Source organism: Siniperca chuatsi, linkage group LG21 (genome assembly GCF_020085105.1).
Source record: "Siniperca chuatsi isolate FFG_IHB_CAS linkage group LG21, ASM2008510v1, whole genome shotgun sequence".
Classification (NCBI taxonomy): Eukaryota; Metazoa; Chordata; class Actinopteri; order Centrarchiformes; family Sinipercidae; genus Siniperca; species Siniperca chuatsi.
The window spans coordinates 11755695-11779444 of record NC_058062.1 but is presented as its reverse complement, the minus strand read 5'-3'; the positions used below and the strand labels follow the sequence as shown (position 1 = coordinate 11779444).

The 23750-nt window shown below is 40.3% G+C and overlaps 1 protein-coding gene across 2 annotated transcripts in view; it reads right to left on the bottom strand.

The window, feature by feature from the left end:
* rnf213a (ring finger protein 213a) overlaps positions 1-22752 on the bottom strand; it is a 37236-nt gene extending 14484 nt beyond the window's left edge. The window contains exons 1-43 of one of the 2 annotated variants that reach the window (XM_044181335.1): positions 22601-22752; positions 20572-20690; positions 19594-19748; positions 18255-18965; positions 17951-18108; positions 17672-17839; positions 17068-17273; positions 16647-16936; positions 16297-16556; positions 16013-16225; positions 15705-15897; positions 15556-15611; positions 15125-15299; positions 14879-15037; positions 14674-14772; positions 14459-14581; positions 14020-14203; positions 12825-12998; positions 12509-12661; positions 11804-12417; positions 11481-11640; positions 11172-11389; positions 10646-10783; positions 10365-10529; positions 8666-9953; positions 8374-8555; positions 8104-8259; positions 4402-8010; positions 4177-4301; positions 3677-3787; positions 3473-3597; positions 3267-3389; positions 3106-3167; positions 2784-2937; positions 2561-2702; positions 2273-2464; positions 2025-2155; positions 1766-1923; positions 1458-1664; positions 639-826; positions 398-518; positions 171-271; positions 1-70 (exon numbers count right to left, since the gene is read on the bottom strand). The exon at positions 1-70 is cut by the window's left edge and continues 113 nt beyond it. In XM_044181335.1, coding sequence (XP_044037270.1) covers positions 1-70; positions 171-271; positions 398-518; positions 639-826; positions 1458-1664; positions 1766-1923; positions 2025-2155; positions 2273-2464; positions 2561-2702; positions 2784-2937; positions 3106-3167; positions 3267-3389; positions 3473-3597; positions 3677-3787; positions 4177-4301; positions 4402-8010; positions 8104-8259; positions 8374-8555; positions 8666-9953; positions 10365-10529; positions 10646-10783; positions 11172-11389; positions 11481-11640; positions 11804-12417; positions 12509-12661; positions 12825-12998; positions 14020-14203; positions 14459-14581; positions 14674-14772; positions 14879-15037; positions 15125-15299; positions 15556-15611; positions 15705-15897; positions 16013-16225; positions 16297-16556; positions 16647-16936; positions 17068-17273; positions 17672-17839; positions 17951-18108; positions 18255-18965; positions 19594-19748; positions 20572-20671 — 12117 coding nt within the window. In that variant the 5' untranslated portion in view covers positions 20672-20690; positions 22601-22752. The other variant, XM_044181337.1, reaches the window with a different exon arrangement.
* Between the last annotated feature and the right edge of the window lie 998 nt (positions 22753-23750).

Below are 23750 nucleotides of genomic sequence, written 5' to 3'. Positions count from 1 at the left end.
GTGTTCACATGGCAGGCAGAGCGGATCTTGGGGGTCTCCCATACACACTGGGCACAGCGTAAGACCAAATCTGGAAAAAACATAAACAACAGGTGAAGTCACAGGGTGGAGGCAAAGTACAGTAGGGGAGGTTCTTATAAAATGCAAAAGATAGAAAACTGAATTTCTACCTGAAGATGCGTTCGACGGCTCCATCTTTGCAGGTTTTGAGCAAACCGATTACTGCCTCAAATGACTGCTGAGTTTTGAGGTCTGAATTTTTTTCTAGTATCTTGATGAAAGAGTAGACATAATATATTTTATTATGGGTGGAGGAATTATTTTGGATGCAGTTTTATGGTAATTCATTGAATTAATCTCATGAAAATTCAGGTTAGTACAAAGAACCCAGACCAACCTGGCCAAGCCCTTTAGTATGCTCCAAAACTAAAGGTGTCAGCTTCTTCTCTACCTCCTCAATGCCCAACAACATGTGTTCCACAAATAGTGAGAGAGAAAATATCCGATTCCATCCAGCTCTAAGAACAAAGAAACACAAACAAATCCAACATAATACAGCTAAAGAAGTACCTAAAGACAACCTAAAAACCTCAGCATATACAACTGTCCCACTTGGACAATTTAAAAGCTTGACTTACTGGACTCTACAGACGATCGCCTTGCTCCTTTCTCCATAGTGTCTCACACTGTCCTCTGAGCAGATCAACTCAATGGGAACCTGGAGTTTTTTGACCTGTCTGAGCCAGGCTTGTCTTTGGGCGTCTGTGTCCAGGACGCTAGGCTCCAGATACTCCACACATGCAAAAGCAGCATACACATCGAGTACCTTGGAGACAGAGGGAATATGATCACTACACTAAAAGGGCAACCTTTTAGTGTACCTTTTAACCTTTGAGCAGCGGTGTGTAGCCCCCAGCCAAAAACAGCGTGCAGGCTGTGAGGTCAGGACTCTACAAAAACATAGCGAGCAGGTTACATCGCTGTCTCCGTCTCTCTCTGCTCTCTGTCTGTGTCATATATTTATCTCCAGACGAAACAAAGTGTGCAGATAGATCGGGCTAGGTAGACTATGGATGTATAAAGAGCTGCAGGTCTATCTGTTTGACCGAGAGTGGGGCTGAGCTACACATACACACACACACACACACGCAGAGTAGAGAGCAGCGGACAGGATGAAGCTGGCTCCTTCCCACAGGGTTGTGCGTAGGTGTGGCCGATTTTGTTTGTTCTCTAAAACGTAACCACCGTGAAACAATCAGAAAATAACGTTTTTTTTCTCTGATTCACTGCTTTGTCCTCGCTAACACCGCTCAGCTTTCTTCTTTCATTCTCTAGCGCTCTCTCTCGCTCTGAGCTGGGGAGGAGGGGTCAACTTTGAATCGTGTGTTTACAAACAGCAACTGACAAATCCTACTTATTCTGCCTTTAAAATACTTAAATAGTCTTTAGAGACTCACCAGTTCATCCCGGTCTCTGGCATGAGGATTCTTCAAGAGGTCCTGGGTCACCTGGGGCTCAATGCAGATCATTCTGGAGAGGTTCTGCAGTCGGTTCTTGAATTCATGATAAGCAGCATGGACCCATGAAAGAGATGTTGCCGTATCCATGGCACTGAGCTGCAATCTCAGCTCATTGACACAACAATTCAAGGCATCACACAGGAGCTAGAAAAGCAAATAATAATGTGCATTAGATCATACATTCACACACTATCATACAGATGTAGCCTGAAATGTAAGGGCTTCAGGTATTACAGAAAACCAACCTGCAGATCTTCCTGACAAGTCACGTTCATTGTCATGGAGATGAAATCCTGAAGGTAGCGGTGAAAAAACTCAGACTGCATCTCTGTGTCTGCTTTTGCAATGTATCGTCCCAGTGGTGTCTTCCAAAAGAACTCATCAAACTCGTGTTGAGTGTGACCTAACAAATATATACATTTAAAGAAAAAGCAAAAGGTCACAACAACAACAACATAACAGTGACATTCCAATTATGGAGAGTACCTGATAACATGCCATTACCTTCATGTTGAAGGGCATGAACCCAGAGTTCCTCCAGGTAGTTCTTGATTCTCCAACTGAATGGCATGTTGCAGATCATGTTCCTGTCTTGGGTAATGTAGTTCTGTACAAGGATTGTTCTTGTCTCAGAGCTGTGAAAAGAGAAAATAAGAAAAAGTTTAAATATGCAAAGTAAACAGTATTATAAATATTATTAGTTATAGGAATTTGGTATCCTTTATGCAAAGTGCAATGTTACCACCACTTACTTGTGGTCCAGTGTTAGGTGTGGTATTTCCAGCAGCTTATCATTGCCAAAGATATCTAACCACAGCCTCTTGACAGATTCACCACAGTTTCCATCTAGCAGGATGTCCAAGTTTTGGTCGCGGTCAATGACTGAAACCAGTTGCGCCAAGAGGGGGACGACCACAGCCTGAACACGCTTCCATAAGGTTTGCCTGTCATGACCCCCAAAGAGTTAACAGCACCGTTCCAAAAAATAGGAATATATAGGCAAACATAGAAATTTTGTATTCTGCGGCTGAAGCACTCACCTGAAGGTGCCTCCTTCCTGCAAGGCATCAATGTTTGAGGCCTCCTTTATGACCCAGTTGCTTTTGATGGGTGACAAGGTGTTGCCATCATGAGTCACCAGCAACGAGTGAAGATGCCTCTTCACAGTTTGCAAAAATTCACCTGACAAGAGTTAGATAACACGATGAGCACTGCAACTGCTCTAACAAAAACAAAAAAAATTTAAAAAAGTTGTTTTAGTACCTTTTATTTTGTCACTGTCACTGAGGAGTGTCAGCAGGATCTCAACTCTCCGAGTACTGCGGAAGCCACTTTCCACCTGGTCCCTCAGCATGCTTACTGCATTCTGCACACAGCTCCGCACCAGTGCTGTAGTATCCACAACGTTATCCCAGCCCTGCAGCAGGAGGACATACTAGTCAAAAACTAGTGTCACAAGTATGTATGTCCAATGTTATAGATTTGTGTAGATTTTCAGTTTAAGGTAGAAAAAATATATTGTAAATTTGTGGTTTTCCCACAATAGAAAATGTTTTGAAATACTGTATATGCTGTCTGTACTCACATTTTCCTCTAACTCTGCTTCCTCCTGCTCATTCTCAGTGTACATGTTATCCACCTCCATGGCTGTAGAAAATATTTTGTAATTTAATTAGATTTTAATGTGAAGAAATTTTATAAAAGAGGAAATTATCATTTGCTATCAATAATTTATCACTCAGTCACCTTCAGGCCGACTCATCTTTTCTTCAAACATTTGACTGATTGTCATGTTTTGCAAGGCTTTGATGTCTGAAACAATGTCTTTTGACCGTCTGAGGTCGTCAATGTGAGCTGATCTCCAGGGGCCTGTAAATATCAACATGTCTTAGATTATTGTCTATTCTTCAAACAATGTGAAATTTTAAATTCACAAGTTGTAGTAACCTTACCTCCATGAAAGCCAATGTAGGAAGTCCCTCCTTCCATTCTTGGCAGTCTGGAGATAAAGTAGACAAATACCTTGCTTCCCATGCTCTCCTGACTTATCTTGTTGATTTCATTTATGGATGAATACCTAAAAATGAATAGTAAAACTCAATATGGCAAAACCACACAGTGGCGCATACCCAACAGAGAGGAAATGTTGGACCTACTTTGCAGATGCAATGAGATTGACACTATGAGAGGCTTCATCAAAATCACACTGAATGATGAGGATCTTGTTGCAGGGTCCAGTTTTACTGCTTCCAGCTGTGATGAAGTTCCTACAAGAAAACATGGATTTTTATGTTTAGACTGATATCATACCTCAAGTTCATAGGAGTTATCTATATTCTTGCTAATAATTCTTAAATGCTTTTCTGAACATACAGTACATCATTGCAAACATAGTGTAACAATGCAGATGTCACAATATCCAAATAGCTTTAAAAAAAAAATCACATAAAATTGTAAATTCAGTAAAGTATATCTGCCCTGTGCCATGACAAAAGTGTCTCTTTTGTATAGGTTTCTTTGCAACTAAAAATGCCAGTATTTACTAGAAAAGTAACTATTTTCATATACTTGTTTATTGCAGTTTACTATGTGAGAATACCAACAAGTTTCAAGTTATCAAGTGTAAAATGATACGCTCTCCAATATATCAACAAACCTGATCTTCTTCAGGAAGGAGTGCTCTGTGTCAAACTGCTGGAGTGAGAGAAGCTCGACACTATCTAACATTTGTTCCAGTGGTTCCAAGTCAGATGCTGTCAGAAGTCTGGAGAATGTTGTCACCTATGGTTTAAAATTACAATTATTAAAGTAACAACTTAGTAACAACTTACAACTTCAGGATATATTTGAAACTGGTATTGTATGACAACTTTAAGGTTACCTCTGTGAAGGAAGAGCAGCAATTGACTTCCTGCCTTGTGTGAGCAAGAATGAAGTCAGCTAAACAGCTGCTATTCTGCTCTTCAAAGTAGATCCTGGCCAGATATTCACTCTCCACTTTGGGAAGGCCTGTGCAGTCCAACCGCACCACTGAGTCTGGTGTCGCACATTTGAGCAGTATGAGTTTAGCCTCATCCAGTACTCTCCTCTCAGGATCTGAGACTTCCAAACTATCCTTCTGCTTCTCTATTACTTGAAGTACCACAGAAGCACATGTGTCTGAGTGGTAGCCAATAAAGACGTCTGGTGGTTGGTACTTGTAAGTCTGAGCTACTGCTGCGTGTTGATTGCTGAGAGACACAAAAAGTCTCACCCATCTCTCCAATTCATCCACCATCCTCTTCTGCTCAGTTTTAAGGACAGTGTGGATGTCCATGTAGTGTTTCTCCAGCCTGTTGATGAGAGGTATTGGGAACTGTTTGTAGACCACCTCTCTTTCCTCAATGACAATTAGCCGGAAGTCTTTGTGCACCCTGCATTTCACACGGTGGGTTCCCAGTCCAAGGTCCACGTATTTCTGTCCTCCCAAGCAGACATAGTATTGGTTGAGGGCATCGTAGAGACTTTCATAGAGGTTCTGCAAGTTTAGGAGCACAACTGTTTGGCCTGTCTCCATGCAGATCTTTACTCTGTTGATGTTGCGGCAGATTTGGGTATACTCTTGGTCTTTCGGGAAACTGGATCCAAAGATTATTTCTGGCTGACCACTTTCTGAAAAGAAGGTTTGCTGCAAGATCTGAAGGGCTGCATAGTTTTTTGTTAGCACCAGCAGGTACCGACATTCTTCTTCCTGTCCAACTGCCTGAATGTTTTCTCTCACAAACTCAATGGCACTGATGTTCTCCAGGTTGGGTGCAATCTGCAGTCTTTTGGTAAAGACAGTAACTGCATCCACATCATCCCTGCCGCTGAAATTTCTCAACACTGCCTTCACAGTTTCCTCTGCTGTGGGTTTCCGTTGAGAAGCCCTGGCCACTGCAAAAATCATCTTAATCAAGCTATAATAGTCACGTAGGCCAAAGAATCCTTTGCCTTGTTTGCAGCAGATGTTCAAGTAGGCTTTTGCAAAGGGTTGGAAGAAATCCCTGACCTTCTCCAAAACCATTGCATCAGATTTGCAAATGCCTTCAGCACTCTTAATGAGTTCCCTCTCATCAGGGTCACCGCGGGAGACAAAAATGCCTCTGTTCATCTTTGCAGGGTCTAAAGCCCAGTTGGAGATGCCAATGAATCCAACCTTTTTGTGTGGTAGTGGCTCATCATCAATGCATCCCTCCTCTAGCAGTGGATGAAGGGTTTTCAGTGGCATCTTTGGAGAGTCCTCAGCCAACCCAATCTCATCAAGAACCACAACTGAAATGTACTCGTCAAGGTTCTTTCCTTCTTGGAAGCGTCCGCATTGCTTGAATGTATTAATGATGCCTTCTGGTGTTGAGTGAGGGCTACATTGGAAGGACACCAAATGGATCTGTTTAAGCCTTTTGTAGAGGTCAGAATGAGCTGCTTGGCCCTGCATTGCATCTGCCACCAGTGTTTTAGACAGAGATTTTGAACTTCCAGGTTTTCCAACTAAGAAGAGAGGGATTCTTAGCTCAATGCAGAGAACCATCATGAAGACATTCTCTTTGAGGGCACTGTTTCTTGCAATAGTATCTCCCATTGGCACACCTCTCAAAAGTAAATCCTGCATGAGTGAGATTTCCTGCATTACCTTTGCTGGGTTGTATGCTGGTGGTAGGCTTTTGCTGATTTTCTGTCTGTATTTATCCTTATTTTCTAAGCAGGCATGGTAGCATACTCCTATGGCCATGACTAGAGACCAGAGCACAGGGTCTCTGACCTCAGGCTGTCTCTGATGCCTTTCATTCTTCTCAGCATTTTGTTTACTCTCAAATTCTTCAAGCTCTGCAAACAACATGACATGGTTTTCATAGAACCAAACAAAAGACTGCATGCAGCGTTCTACATCTCTCAGGCTGACAAAGCTGCATTCATCCTTTCTTGTCCGCATATACTTCTGTGAAGCTGAAAGGACATCAGTGATCCATGTGATGTAACTTTGATCAATAGCTTTGTTTTCAACCACTCTTTGCACAATCTGCTGGATGTATGTTTTCTCTGTTTGATCATTTAACTGTCCAAAGTCCCACACCAAAGGGATCATGCTTGGTGGCAATGCTTGAACTCTATAGACTAACTGGCGGAGAGGGATAGACCCAAGCTTTTCATCTGTGTCTTCAGCTCGAACTCTGTAGCCAAGGCCAGCAGATTCTAACCTCTGAATCATCTCATCTGTGTGCTTTCGGTAAGGGTTGCATGCTGCGATAATCTGCAACCCACAGTTGGGTGTCAAACTTTCCCCCTTGACTGTCTTGTCACAGAGGACCTCCTTAATACTGCTGATAGCCTCGGTAGTGTTGGCCTCATCAAAGAAGAGAACAGAGTCAAAACCATAGTCTTGCTTGTTAATAGAAGCAATGTCTTCTGCTTCTCTGACTTTGGTGTAAATCATCTCCGAAGTTGTCCCTCCATGCACCTTGACCAGTTTCATGTTCTCAGTGGCCACTCCACTTCTGCGCAACTCACAAAGGAATTTGATGAGCCTCGTCTTACCACACCCCGTCTCTCCCATGATAATGACAGGTATGCCACACCTGAACCGCATATGGATTGCCAGCATCTTCAGTATGTTGTCAGTTGTGAGCTCATATGTTTCATCAGGGTCAAGAGGCCACTGAATACCAAGAACGTTGCAGATTCGCTCGATTTTCTCCCCTCTAGGAAGGCCATCAAAGTCGATGTTGAAAGGGACTCTTTGTAGCTTTAGGCCTTCATATAATGCCCTTGTCATGACATTCTTTTTTATTACCCTTCCAGTGGTGGGCTCAATGGCATCAACAGAGTTTTGTTCATTGGGCTGAAGATGGAAACCAATGAAGGTCATGGACACATGGTCATCATTAAAGAAGATGTATGGATGTGGTTCTGTTTCCCATCTCTTTCTAATCAGAAAAGGAGCCAAGTCTTCATCTCGTACACCAGTCAGGTCCATCTGCAGCCTGCCAGGACTCTGGTCCGAGATGCTGAGTGATGGAGTGGCAAAATCCTTTGCCATTAGAATCATGAAGTCCACCACAAAGGTTTTGAATCCAGTTAGCGTGTCTCCAGTGAAAGTGGCATCACAAAAAACAGATGTCTCACAGTCTTTCAGCTGAAGGTTAAGGAACCATGCAAAATTTCTCAGTTCTGCCCAGGATGGGTCCATAATTCCACAGTGCATGAGAAGCATCTGAAGACATTCCACGTGTGACCCTTCAACATCCTGATATGTGAAAACATCAAGATCACTGTGGTTATGAAACCGTGTGAGATACTGGTATGGCCGCTGAAAGGCTTGACTCCTGAATTCAGCATCATCCATCAGTGGGTCATCAGGGCTCACAATAGTAGGATCTTCTTGCTTCCTCATCTCTAGCATCAGCACCTCTTTGGGTGGTCGGCAGAAAATATTTGGAAACACATCTGTGAAAGTGCTGTTCACAGTTTGAGCCTATGCAGAAAACAGAGATGAAAATACAACATAGGGTGAGTAACATTTTAAAATCAGATGACAAATGATTAGTGTTAGTGCCAAAACTCTTACCTGCTGTGAAGCTTTTCTGGTTGACTTGATAGTCGGCTCTAAAATCTCTACGACATACAGTTGCTTGTCGCTACACTTCCATGTCTTTCCCTCAGAGTCCATCAAATAGCGCAGAATCAACAATTTGAAAAGAAACTCATGGAGACCTTTTTGCACCTTTTCAATCACAAAAAAACTGTCTATTAACACCAAATGTAAGCTGCCAAGACACGTTCTATTAATAAAGATATATTACACTAAGCTAAGCATTAACTTGAGACTCATTATTACCGATGATGTGATGTCAAAATGGAACATCATGAGTTCTTTCCTCTTGGGTGTGTTTAACAGAGACTGAAGGATGACATTCTCATCAACATTAGGTTCAATCAAGCGAATGCATTTCATCATTGATGGCTTTTTGGTTGAGAGCTTCAGTTTTTCATACAGCCTCTTGATGTAGAGAGATTTACCTGCAATAAAAAAGTGATTATGGCAGGTTTCAATAATCTTGTGTGAAATATTCACCATCAGTGCAAATTTAGCAATTTGAAATAGCTGAGTACTATAAATATATACACACCAACACCAGCCCTTTTGGATGAGACGACACCAACGCACAGTCGGTCTTTGAACGCAGCTGCAGCACTGCATTGATCTGCTGGGACAATGAAGTGTTTGTGGAGGTACCTCTGGATCCTCGCTAATGACTCCTGGGGAATCATGTGCAATCTGTACTGGCTGAAGACTGAAGGAAGGTAGGCATGTTCTCTTTCTGAGCTGCAGATTATAATAAGTCTGTAGTCCTTCCTGCTCTGCATTTTCATTCGCTGAAAAAAGTTCTCAACTTTAGAGCTTACATCATAAGTGAGTAGATCTCCATACAGTAGAGAGTATATCTTCTGTCCCCGGTAGCCTGTGCTAAGACAGCGTCTGAGGAATAGCTCCAACTGTTCGTATGTCGTTGAGGAGTTGCACAGTAGGACCTCATCATAGGTGGGAAGTGTCTCGTCTTCGCTACTCATGTAAATGGAGATGCAAGATGTCAAGACCTCATCGTGCGGGCAAACAATCAGGTTTGGATTTCCGGTGGCCAGGCCTTTAGGTAGCTGCCTCATTATGAGGTTCCCAATGTTATCATCAGAAATGTCTTCTTTACTTTCATCTTCTTCACTCTCATCTTCTTTGTTGGCTAGTATTTCTAACAGTCTTCCAAGAGTTTTTATATCAAGAATGTGCGGAAGAAAATTCTTCATGTCATTCATGTAAGCATTCCATATGAGATCAAATTTTTGCGAACCATTTGCTTGTTCCACAAGACTTGCCAGAGGATCCAATTCACTGGTGAAGTCTGGGTCTCCCAGCTCAGTTCTTGGCACCACAACAAAAGTCTGGAACTTAATGTCCTCATTTTGCTCTTCTGGTTTGGTGAGGATTTCATACTGGAGTGCATGCCAGACCTGCCTCAAATCTGAGTCTGTGCAATTTGGTTTGATGAAGGAGAGCATCATGAGAACGTGGTCCTCTACATTGGTCACATTTTGTTGACTCAGCTTGCTGCACAGGTAAACAATCTGTTCGGCTGTATAGTAGTTCAGATAGTAATGCTGGGATCTCTGTTTGTCCACAAAATCCCTCCAATAGTCTAGGCATTTCTCCATTTTCCTGCAAAATTCAGGAAGCTGCTCCTCTATGCTGCCCTCCACAATGACAACACTGACAACACTGCCCAGGTTGAAGTCCATCATAATGCTGGGTTTTTTGCTGCTTAAAGAGCAGTTGATTTGCGCTTCCCAGTGTCTGAACAGAGGATTCCCAGCACTGTAGAGGGCAATGAATGCCTCAGCTAATCTTTGAACACTGGCAAAAACCTGAAAAATAAATACAAACCTACTGTCACATGCAACTGTTTATCTTTTTTGTATGTACAGTATAATCAGGAGGCAAGCTTGCTCTGGCACAAGGCAAACGATTTCAGAAATAAAATCTAAAACAATTCTGATTAATTAATGACACATTGCATAATCTCTTCACCAGTATATGGTATAGCTGTCAGATATGAACCTATTGATTTATTATTATTATCGCAATGTTATCAAACAAATTGATGCATCTTCAAATATAAAAAACACTGAACAAAAAATGCTTATGATTATAATAATTATTAGCAGAAGTACATATAGAAGTAGTAGTAGAAGCATTGGTAGTGTTAGAAGTAGTATTTCAGCTTGTTAAACAAAATGACATGTTAATTAAATAAAAAGGGAAACATTTTAATACACCTCTGCAAAGTGATCAACTTCATTCTGCCCTTGATCCCCTTTCCCAGACATGAGCATGAGTTTGTTCTGCAGCTCCCGCAGGTCCTCAAGAGAATAGCAGCGCATCTGCGGCCCCTCGTCATGCTCCTCTGGAATCTGCAGCTTCAAGGCGGTGTCAAGACTCAACTGGATTGAAAAACAGAAATACACCCATACATAATTTTGTAGAAACTTTGTTCTCAGAGACGACGTCTGTGCTGCATGGACATATGGATGCCATCATCTTGATTTTTATTATTTACCTTTTTTACACTTTGTGCACTGATCAGGTAGATACCCTTGTTGTTGATAGCTGATGCTAAAGAGAGAGATGACAGCTCCACTGACCCATGACTGTCCTTTACAGTCTTGAGCCATTCCAAATGGCGTGCACTGTCCCGCTACAAAAGAAGACAAGATTCGTATTTGTGTTTAATATAAGATTAGGGTTAACCCAGACTGAATACCCTGACTGTATGATAATATATTTAATATAGTATGATAATTCATGAGCGTTTGTATTTAATTTACTATTTGTATTTCAGAGATGTTTTCCCTTCAGCAAGATCTTAACGAACAAGGAAATAGTAAATTCTGTGTGATTTGAACCCAAAACCATCTGCCTAGAAGTGCTTTAATGTCCATCTGTGGAGTTATAGTGGCATCAACACTAACTCACTCTCGTTGTTACTTAAAGAATTTAGGATAATCTTCGGCCCATTGGTCGAACTGTCATACTTTATCATGATGAAGTTTTTTAATAATTGTATTAGCAAGGCGTCCTCTTACCAGTTTTTTTGGTAGGTTGCTGTCATTCTCCAAAGCTCTCCAGAGCTTCTTGAGCACCTCTTTGAAGACATGAAAACCAGAGTCTGGTTTGAGCTCATATAGCATTGAAGAGTAGCCGAGGACAGCGTCATGGAAGCAAGCAACACGATCCACGTCCATGTCATTCTCTCCCGCAGAGATGGAAGCCAGGTCAACGAACACCTTCAACTCATTTATATCTGAAAAGAATTAAAGTAATTTGCCTGAATGAGTATTAAAATAAATTGCTGTAGTGACTACAAGATAAGATAAGATAATAACTATTCTTACCTTCAAGTGCATCTTTTACCCATTTTACAAAGTGTCCTCTGAGTCCCAGCTCTTGTAGGCACTTTCTGCGGGACTCAGTGATGTCAACCAGAACCATCTTTGCCTGCATCAAGTCATTGTCAATTCGATTGAGCTGCTCTCTCTGAAAGTCTGCGTGATTCTAAAGGGAGATGAGAGTAAAAAGTAAAAGTTATCTGCGCACATCTTCATATACAGTAACTTAATGCACATGTTGTATGCAGAGGGAGGTTTTTAGCCTGATGAATTTTCACATAATGTGTAATATTTTTGCAATATACTTAGTTCAAAACATGGCCACTTACAACTTCTGTGAGTGTCTCCAAAACCCTGAAGTCCCCTTGAAGATGAAGCGTCTCTTTGACCATCATGATAATTTCAGCTGAAGCCACAGCTAGATGAAGCTCATGATACTGCTCGATCTGTTGAACCCTGCTGTGGATCCACTGTTTGTCAGTCGATTTATCAACTCTGCACATGATGTCCAGGTCCTTTGCAAGTTCTTCGTACTTGCCCTTGTAAGCTCTGAAGAGCTGCTGTACCTCCTCAAGCCTTATACTGCCATTCTTCAGACAAGTGTAGATGTCTGTGTAATTAGCAAAGCAAGGCTTGAAAATGTCATCATGTATCATTTCTGGTGTTGCCATAATGTCCGCTACTTCATGTTCATCAGGATTGTCGTCTTCTTCAGTGGCCAGGAGTTTGGCTTGTTTCTCCCAACACACTTTGAATGTATAACTCTCTCTGAATGTGTACAGGACCTCTGCCATGTTTCTGATTTCTTCATCCAGATTGAAGTAGGTGACAACACCAGCCATGGGAGAGGGCAATTGCTCAAATTGATGAACTTCCATGAAACTGTTCAGAGACATGATCTCAATGTTGACCCGCTGTCTCTCTTCCATGTCGGAAACATCAACTATCATAGAGAATAAATAAACATACGTTAATATTGCTGCAACTGCATGATCAAACTAAAGTGACTGATTCTCCTGACAAGAGCACCATACCTGTTATATGTTCCTCAAGTTTGTGGCTCATTGTTAAGAAGACGTCCACAAGCTCCTTCTCATGGTACACAGCTTCCACTTCATCTTGTCTGCACTGTAACAGCCTCCTCATTTTGGCATTATCCTTGTATTGTTCATTCTCAGAGAGGCAATCTGTTAATATCAAATCACACACACACACACACACACACATCTAAATGTTTTGATTAGGCCAGCGCACGCTATCATACGAAATAAGCATCTTCTGTGGTTATTTATTATTAAATGTTGAACAAATTTCTTGGTAAATCTTTGATGGCACGCAGACTGTTATTACCGATCTTCAGTAGATCTAAGAAGGCGTTTCTTCTCTCCAAAATGATTTTGAGCAGACTGGTCTTAATGTCTCCATGGACCAGTTGATTGTTGATGGCTGTGAATGATGATATGGCTATAGCAATTCTGTCCATGGCATCTGGAGAGAGCTTCTCAATCAGATTTTCTTCTGCACCTGCAATGACAAAAATTACACGTCAGCGTTTTGCTAAAACCACATCAATGATTACAATGCTTAACAATTATAATGCTGCCATGAAGTAATAAACTGAGGCCTGGTTTTCTACTGTTGGAGGGTGTTTGTTCATATAAATTAAAGATCACGACAGGGTGTCACTCTGTCTTGTCTTGTATTTGCCAATGTTATTACTGTTCTTCTTCCTCCTACGAGGAAATCTGCCTTCCCATGCATGAAAATAATCCTCCACAAACGATCCAGCCAGATTTTTGAATTATTAAAAATTGAGCCAACAGTGCATCAAAATGTCATTGTAGATATTGTGGTAAATTTCAGAATTATAGCTCAAAAACAGAATTTCTGACAGTATTTTGAATTCTATCCTCATGTAAACTATTGCAATCAATGGAAATAGAGCATCTTTAAACATCAGCTTGTAACCTATGGAGCAATCAATCTTTGTAAAAGATAAATTACAGACATCTCTCTGTTGTCTAGATGAAGTACACAAATGATCTGAATTTTGTCTTAATAGCAAAATTTTTGACACTAGTTTGAAATCTGCCTTTACACGCAACCCTTGTGATTGCCTAAGTCATAGTATGAAGCCATCTATGGATTTTCACTTGGCAGGTAGCAAGACTTTCCCTGGGTGGCTAAGGTTGTGAGTTCGAGCCCTGGGTGATGCAGAATAAACATGCTAATGCCTTCTCAGGTATTGTGCTGTGTGGATTAGAGACACATGACTTCAAAGATGTTTTTAATTTAATAAGTTTTAAATAATTATGGTCCATGCAGTTCTGCTGAAGGACCCTCATGTATTTGTCATGTGTCTTCCTCCTCTTCCTTTTTTCATCTTTCTCCTCTTTTTCTTTTTCTTCCTCCTCAAAATCCCCAGCCCCGACTCACTGTTGCGCAGCAGCTATAATTTACCATTATATTCTACCTTCCTACCCTACAAAACTTCTCTATTTGGTGTGTGCATGTTTTAATGGTTTATTTTTTCCTGAGGAGATACCGTGTAGTTGGAAAATGTTTTTGGCGGCAGTCCAGGAGAGGAGGTGTTGAAGGACCACTTCTTCGTCATCCTCATAATTCCCTTGACGGTCCTTTGGCCAGGATTTCTGGATAATTGCTGAGATGAGTTTCCCGAACTTCCAGTTTATCTTGAGCCTCTCAAACAGCTTCCCCTCAGACTTGGTCTGCATGTGAGGTAAAACAGCCATAAACATTACTGTTTATCCCTTAAAGAGATGCAGTGCATCTGTGAGTCATGCAGTTCCTTTTATTTCTATATATGAAAATTCTCCAGAGTTAAGATTCTCTTTAGCAAGATTTTATTTGTAATTCACTCAATTTTGTCTATATAGAACAATATTTTTACATATGGCCAGGACTGTCATAAACAGTGCCATTCATATATGTAAATTTTAAAAGTGAATGCGAAGTCTTCATACCTGGCACAAAGATGTAACAGCCTCAAGAGCACACTTCTCAATACTAGCAGCAATGTATGGATGGGATTTACTGAGGTCCTCTATCTTTGTGCAGTAGAATTCAATTTGATCCACAGCAGATTCCTAAAACCAGACAGAGGCAAAAAAATATATTAAGTATTTTATAGTTTAACCACAAACAATTAACAGGGATCTGCAAAAGATGTATCACATACCTGTTTGTACTTGCCCTCAAAATCCATTGTGAATGTCTGTCTCCATTCTTTTGTGCAGTCTTCATCTTTGAAGTGGATGGACATTATGTTGCTCCACATCTGTAAAACACAACCAAAAACCAATTTTCCAGTTTTCTCTACCAATGATGGGTTGTGAGCATCCATATGTATTTTTTTATTTACAAAATATAACAAAACTACTCACTTCAAGCTCCACCGTGGCCTCAACATGGTACAGGGATGTCAGACCCCTTTTGAGCAAATTCTGTCTGAAGGACCGACTGATCCAGTCTCTCATAATGATCATCGCCTCAGAGATCAAGTCTTTTATACATGGCTGCTCTCTTTCCCCTTCTTGAGTCTCCTAAATGAGAATTATGAGTATAATATTTGATATTAGCAAGACTTAATTCTGTCTGAAATGCTAACACCCTGCCTTCAATTCACATACCTGTTGCTTGTTACAGTGAACAAAGTCTGACACTGATGCAACCAGATTCATACAAGCTACAGGAATATCAAGGTAGCTCTGGTTATATGATGTCGGTTTGACTCCTCTGCAGAGCTTCTCTAACAGTTTCACTGCTGTTGCTAGGCACGCTCTCCCATAAGCCTCAGTAAAATAACTATGAACAAAACAAAAATAGAAGATTAAAGTATCACATTTGATAAACATGTTACCTTCCATGTATTGATTTGATTTTATGATCTGCACAGCAAAATAGTCATAAAAGAATATAGAAAAAACAAAACATGTCTTAAAATGTGAACTGTCTGTACAAAAACAATTTAACCAACAAATAGAAATGATCTCTCTGTGTCTGTGACTTCATGCCTTTATGATTCAATTGAAAATCTACTAAATTTAGAAGAGCAAATCACCTGTATTTTTCTTCAATGAGGTGTCCTTGGATATGTGAGAGTATGTCAGATACTGTCTGTAAAAAAAGAAATCCGAGAACATAAATTCATTTAATGAAACGTACTATAACCTCAAAATGTAATATTTTCTACTAGTGTTTCCACTTCACCTGAAAGTTACTGTAGGAAATATCCAGAGGAGCCTTGTTGGTGAAAACATGAAGCACGTCCAAAAGCTCAGTGTTAATGTTGATGATACACTCCATCAGTCCATCAAATGGCATCAAGTACAAGCAGGATCGCACTAAAAGTGCATCCACTTCCATCAGGTGACTGTGGCTTTTCATCGCATTCATCAGTGCCCTGAAAACAGAAGAGTTAGTAAACATATGTGCAGCAATATCCATCTATTTCCAAATAAATACACTGGAAAACGTTTGTGTAAGTTGTACTTTAGCAAAGGTAGGGGAACTCTTACTTCCTCTCTTGACTGCTCAAGGGCTGTAGGGGAGCCTGTTCAATGCCTTGCAAACCTGCCCAGGATAAGCCATACTTCAAGTTTCCAGAAGTTGGTACTTCAAAGGGCTTTGTGGTGCCTTTGAGGAGGTGAAGGAGCGGTAGTACCAGAATCCATCGAGGCATCCCCGCTGTTTTCACAGCATTTATCAGAGACACCAAGTTCTCTGGCAAACTACAACAAAGATCATTTTATGAGCATCTGAATCTGAATTTACTGGATTATTGAAAAGATAAGGTACCTACTTTTTGAGAATAGAGACATCCTGTGAAAAATCTGCCCAGTACTGAAGGAAGTCATCTTTGTTTAGTTTGGGCAGGCACAGTGCAGTGCAGAGCCGATAAAGTTCAATCTCAGTCAGTCTGAAAGCATGCTGTCTCTGTACACAGAGCATGATTACAGCCGCCCTCATGGGATCCTGAATGTAGAGCATCTTCCCGTCTCCGTCCTTCAGCAGCTGAGGAATCACGTTTCTCAGCATGAATTCCTTTAGCATCCTCCTCACCTAGGAGATTAAGGTAATTTGAGATTACTTTACCTGGACGTAAACAATGTATAATGCTAATGTGTGAAGATTATAAATTTACAAACTTACATCTTCTGTTCCATAACCTAAGGACTGCCATTTCTTTTGTTTCTCTTCATACACAAACGGCTCCCCATAAACCTGAAAGAACTGATTCAGCTGGATCTGAAAACTTCTCAAATTGGCATCGGTCCAGCTCCTGAGAAGATCAAATATGGTCTCTAACATTATATTCCCTGCAATCTCTCTGCCTTGAATCAGATTCTTCCTTTGTTCAGGCCAAAGGGTATCTTTAATGCGTTTGAGCATGCCCTTTGATGGCTCGGCACAGATGATGTCATCATATTGATGCCAGTCCCCTTTACAAAAAAGATACAACAGACATTTAACTGTGTGTAATGCAAATACATCATAATTTAATAATCAGATGCCATTAGCACACAAGCACATATAATTACTGCACAGTTGGACCAAGTGAATGTTACATTACCGTCATCATTGACGAGGTGGGGTTTCACAAACAAACATCTGTTTGTAGTTTGCTGTGTAGAATCCAGTTTGTATATGTACTCATACTCATATGTGTTCTTTTTACTCTTATAGACAACATATTTGTACGGTATCGACACAGACACAGCTTCAGTTTTGATAGTCGACAGGCTGCCCACGACCAGAAACCCGTGTTCTTCAAGATCCCTGTGTGAAAAGGAAAAGAAATTCAAATGTACATGGTGTTAAGTCAGTGAGATAGGACATTAAGAGCAGCCCAGTTTGTCCATGAACATGTCAAAAGCCACAGTCCTCCCTCTGCCACTAGGGGAAGCAGCTTAACCCTGAGTTGGGGAGCGTATACGTAGTTAGGAGATCATGCAGGTAGCATAGTATACTTACGGTATGTATATATAAGTACGACAATGGTTGTGTGGGGAAAAGTGTATGTTTTAGAAATCAGCAAAGAAAGTTTAAAACTTGTTTTTTTTTCAAGTGAAAACTGGATTTTGGAGAATAATTTTTTGGATGTATCATTGTTTGATGGGCCCATATATTAGGCCACCATCTGAGTTTAACTGACAATTCATTCAAGAATTAAGTACCTGGTCACAAACAGCTCAACTGTATTATCTTTCCATGTCCCAATGCAGGACCCAGCTCTGATGAAGACACGATCTTCTTCTGGATTAAATTTGAAATCCTTTGAGAGAACTGCATGGAAGTAAATTGTGAGTCTGTCACGTGCAGCAATGGTCTTGTTCCTGGTCAGCCTAAGAAGCAAAAACAAATAAGTACAGGTAGAGAAAATATAACACCCAGACATAAAACTGGCACAGTGATCTAAAGCAAATGTGTGCAACCATCTGAAAGAACGTCATCACCTTTTGGGTGGCGGGAGAGCTGGGGTGCTGGACTCTTTGCTTCCCTTGTCTGCATCTGAGGTCTGTGCTGCGGTCGAGTCCTGCCCGCTCCCAGACTGCTGAACCACCATGTGCTCTACTGTCCCCTCCGGGTCCACACTGGAACCTGTGCTGTCAGCCTGTACAAATAGTATTAAATATGTATGTCAAAAATACAGCTTCAACTTGTGAAAATGAACTCATGTACTTTCTCCACTAAACGATTTAAATGTAGGCTTCTGTTTGTCGATAACAATTCCTTTTCATAAATTTTTGTCAGCATTACCTTTGATGGTGTTTGAGAGCCAAAAACCATCTTTTGTCCTGCTGCCGCAGTCGGCTTCTGTTTCTGGTCCTGCTGACTCTTTCCCTTCTGTTTGTTTTGTCCTGTCTGTTTTGCATTCGGCTCCATGTTGGCATTCTGATCCAGTGTAGGGTGTTTAGTGGCGGCCGTGTCTTTCTTGTTCTTTGAGTTTTTTCTGTCAGTCTTTTGATCTTTAGCATTAGTGGCCTCTGCCCCTATGCCAGAACCTGACTGAGAAGTCGTACTCTTGCTGTCCTTTGAGGTGGGATGTTGAGTCGGAGTGTCAGCTGGTGCTGTCTTGAGTGTCTGATCCTGAGTTGATTTCGGTGCATTGCTCTCTCCCTCTTCAGGGTTACCTGGATCATCCTCAGACTGCTTCCCAGTTTTTGCCTCTACTGTGGCAGCAGTCTGTTCACTCTGAATGACTTGTGTGTCTTCAGGTGGTGCAGCAGGAGTGTTAGCTACTAAGGAACTAGGCTGGCTCTCTAATGAGGAGGACCCATCTTGGAGTGAGTCTGGTGTTTCATCCATTGCATTATCTGAGCTTTCACTGTCAGAAGAGTCTCTACCGCCCTTCGTCTTCTTCCCCTGGTTGTCTCCCACAGAGACATGGGACAGATCAGAGTGGCTCGGATCTTGGATGGATGACAAGGTGCCATCTTTCTTCTTTTTGTTCTTCTTCCTCTTTTTTTTCTATGAAGACCAGAAGGTAGAGGATCAGTTTTATAAACTGCTTTGCTGCTAATTAAATCTAAATGTAGAGTCAACAATTCTTAGTATTATTGCCAGATTAATATTTTTTAGATTTCTAAAGATCTAAACTTCTACTATAGCTATTCCAAATTATGAGAGTATGCATGTCATTATTAGAATTAAGGCGTGTCTTTTTAACTTTTGTTTTCAAAGAACATGTCCCGGCTTTCAACTGAAGTCATAATCCAGTTGATTCTACTGTCTGAAAGTACAGTTTTCACAACATGTTAACTAAGGTATAACAAACCTTGAGATAATTCTCTATTTATAGGAAATAATAGAAAAGGATGATGGCATTCTGACTTAACTCTTGCATAAAGAATTTCTGCCTTGTTGAATGACGTTTTGCAAACTTAAATTGGTAGCTACTGACTTTTGCAAACACTGATAAAAAAAATTCTGTGCAGCAGGCAAATTGCATTTGAAACAGAAATTAGATGTTTTAAAGCTCAAACTGAGAGATCATAAAGTCATTAGAGGACCAAAAGTAACTGCCCTTAGACACACATGAAGCTCTCCATGCTAAAAATTGGAAAGTGAAGCAGAACACAGTGACAGTGACACTCACCTTTTTCTTTGGGTTGCTGACGGTCTCGTCATTCGGTCGTTTGGGGGATTTATTGGATTCCTTGCCGTCCGCAGGTGGGGGTTTTTTCTGTGACACTGATTTCTCAGCTGCACCTTCCCAATCTGCTACCAAGGATTTGGGCTGATCTCCTCTATCTGGATTAAAAATATGTGGTATACAAATAAGACTGCATCGAAAATGTGTGAAAACCACTGTGAGAATGAATGCTGACTACACAGCGCTGTATGCTCTGGGAGTTATCAACAGTAGTGTATTGCCGTAGACTAATTTTTATTCCAGCCAAATCCAAATTAATGAATATGATCATAACATAGAAAAGATTCATGTGTTATTACTGTGGACCCATCTGTGCCTTTTATTTTTTTTACTTGTGTTTTAATTATCACTTTCAAACAATACACCTAAGCTTGATCATTATAGCTCAATTTATGGTTCTTTATAAAGTAGGTCAGAATATAGACCTGTTTGTTTAATCCCAACCTGTCCTACTGTGTGCAAAAGATAATGCAGAGATGCTACCATCTTGAGGTAAGAGAATAACACTTGATGCCCACTTATTTTATTATTTTTATGTCAAGTACTTTGTAATTTTTCTTTTATAGGTGCTATGTACGTAATGTAATGTAGGCTCATGTCATGACAATGTACAGAATAGAGGTTTTGGTCAGCTGCACCCAATTTTTATCATTCTTACTTACTTTACATACAAGCTGTTACATTTATCATTTAGAGAGAAAGTGTCATTCAATTACGTCTGGACAGTTTTATGTTTTACGAGTCAAAACTTGTGGCAGGTGATGTACAGTATACCTCATATGTCCTCCAATTATATTCCGGACGCTGTATTAACAAACATAACAACATAGTCGCTCTTTTATACATTGTGTGGACCTCATTAATCAATCATGTAAGTAAAAATGTAATAATTAAACCAAATTTCTAAATGAATCTACTTACCCTGTGTGTTTGCAGGTTGGACAGACAGCTTCAGGCCACACTTGCTGCAGAACTTGGCTGCCTTCTCCACAATAGTATGGCCACAATCTGGGCACTTCATCTTCAGACTTCAGTGAACTCTGCAGAGGAAGAAATGTTACCTAATGGTCCCAACCTGTAGCAGATTCCTTTCACTTTCAATTTTGCCAGTTGAAGCCTCGTGAGACAGTGTTCAGCTCAAACCGCCTGGAGCAAACTTGTTTCTTTCATTTGGACTTTGAGCAGTCTTACCCAACAAATTGACCAAAGAAAATCGTTTAGGGATTGAAATGGGAATAACAGTGTCAGGGAGCCACTGCACGCCCACGTTCAGTCCCGCGAACTAACATCCAATAATAAATTCACTTCAGCTAAAGAAGAGGAAAAACTAAGAGGCCTCACTGTGCACTAGAGTATACCTCAAAGTTCCTCAAAAAATACTTCACTACCCCCTGAGGCTTTAGAAAGACAACACTGATCAAAACTAGTTAAAAGAAGAACAATTCCACGTACTCTGCTGTAGAAAAAATAAAACTTTTTTTTTAAACTTGCCTACTCATAAAATATTTAACAAATGTTGCTGCACCAAATTGCCTTTCTCAAGGTGCAAAAGGCAGTGTATTTTATAAGACAGCATTTTATCTTTGCTCCTTGTCCATATAGATGGTAGACATTCCTAGGTCTGCAGTTACTGTTAAAAAGCTGTAAAACAATAAAATTATGAAGTATATAACTCTTTATTAAGGCGATTGGTTTTAATGTTATGGATGAAGAGTGTAAAATGTATCACTACTTTATTCTGTTATTTGTTGAGAATCACTAGTAAATATTACAAAAAGGGAATCAAAGACCCTATTACTGGATGTGTACTTAATTTCCTTTTTAGGACAGTTCAGCTGGTAGGCTAATCGCTGCTCTCTCTTTGATGAAGCCCTCGGGACTTCTTCTTGAAACCCACAGATAGCAAAGTTGTGATTTCGTTTTTTTAACCTCGTCCAAACATGTTTTTGCGACTCTTTTGAGTCATGTAACTGGTCCATCTGTGCCAGTATAAAAAAGGAGACAGACACATTTCATTCTGTGCAGATTTTACATGTTTAACGTTTATGACACACTGAGAATCACTAATATTCTTTTTCTTATGAAAATGCATAAAAATATTTTGATGTCTGCAAATCATTACTGTGCTAATATTGGTATGCAGGGAAAATGCAAAGAAAATAGCTGGAGATAGACTTGGCAGCGTACTTAACTATACAGGATGCCTGTTTATTTGCGCTCCAAACTGTTAAAAATCGTGTGAAACAACATTGTAAAAGAAACACAATGTAAATCATATGTCTGTGGTAATATTAGTGTGCAGGGAAAATAGCAAAGAAGAATCGGAGGAGAGAGTATTCATATTTATAAACTAAAAAGGTGGAACAACGTTTTTCAAGAATCGAGTGAGTCCTCTTCTTAATGAAAGGATCTTTGGCTGCATAGTTCAGCCAATCACATAGATTTATGTGTTAAGTCACTTCCTGTTTAGATTCCAGTCTATAACCTCATTTTTCAACAGCAAAACTGAGAATGCTAACTAAATAAACACACAGTAGCTACCATTATTATCATTATTGCAGTATCAGCACACTAAATAAGTGTCCTTGTTACAAGTTGGCAGCGAGTTAGCTAACTAGCTTGCTAACTCGTTCTATAACAGCTAGTCTATTGAGCTGCGTACATTAACTAGCTAACATTAGCTGGGTCAGTTTGCTCCCGACTCGCTTTCCAGAAAAACAGCGGCAGTAAAATGTGCAAGTACAAGGACAGGTGTCAGCTAAATTACATCGCATTTAAACCCCGTTTGACCCAGACTTACTCAGAAGTGACAGCGAGGTCTGATAGCTACTCCAGCTAACAGGGTTAGTGTATTCCTAGTTTGTCATCATAACGTAAGGTCTGACGTTATTACCCCCAGCTTTCTACAAAACAGTAAAAAAAAAATTAAAAAGTAAATAAGCAGTCCTACCTGAGCTTACTCGTCGCGAGCTTTTCTTCTGTTTTACTAAATGAAAAGCCCAGAAGTCATCTCTGCTGGACCTGCGATGTACCGGCAGAGAACGAGACCTGCTGTCATTTCATTTCCGCATGTCTTGTAAAGTTTCGTTTTGTCAGAAATGGGAATAATAAAGTTTAGTTTCTTTATGGCTCATATTGGTATTTTTCTGGCCTCGTGGGGTGACATAACAAGTTTCCATGCTTATGACTCATTACTGTAACCAGCCTCCTCTAATGACACTAATCAATAATTGTAATGTTGTTTTTTATGAAGTGATGTAAGCTATTAGGCTATAAGTACTTTTGAAGAACAGAGTAGCTATGAATGCTCACCCCTGGAAAGCATGATTGGACATGAGAGTCATGGTCCACATGGTCCAAATTTAGTTTCACATTTTTGGATTGTGAGATTTTCCTTCTGTATTTCTATTATGAAACAGTTTTCTGTTTCCTACAGGCAAGCTGTCATGAAACATTAAGGTGCATAATGTTTCCAAGTTTGTATGTACTTTCATTAGAAAAGCTTTCATGAAGAGTAACATTGTCACTCTTCGATACTTTTTGGATTTTAAATTGTGCTGTTTTTCCCATCTTTGTCTTAAACAAGGATTGTGAGACAAGTACGCACATGTTTTACTCAATCATGCATACAGAAATTAACTTGAACATGCAACTGCTTCTGGCTGTATTTTACTTTGTCTTTGACGCTGAGCAAGGATAAACCCAGCTGGTCATTGTTCCCCCATGTTAAAGTGAAACAAGAATACTGGGCCTTTCCCTAAAACATTCAACAAATGACCCAAATTGGAAGGGAAAAAAGAAGTCATTTACAAGTAATGAAGACAAAGAACTGGTCCTGAAGCATGTTTGAAGCTCTGAATGCTCTCTCTGGCTAATCCATCTGTCATAAGAAAAACAATGTACAGCCAGAACTATATCCAGTCTTGTATACTGTGTTGTTTTCTGTGAGAAAAAAAGGAGATCCACACTATCCTGTTCCTGTAAATTCTCAGTAAAGGGAAATACAGTCAACCTGTATACTGAGCATCCTGTGATGCCTGTGGGATGACCTTTTATCCTGTTTTGAGCTGTGCCTCTCTACAGTTTTCACATGACAACCA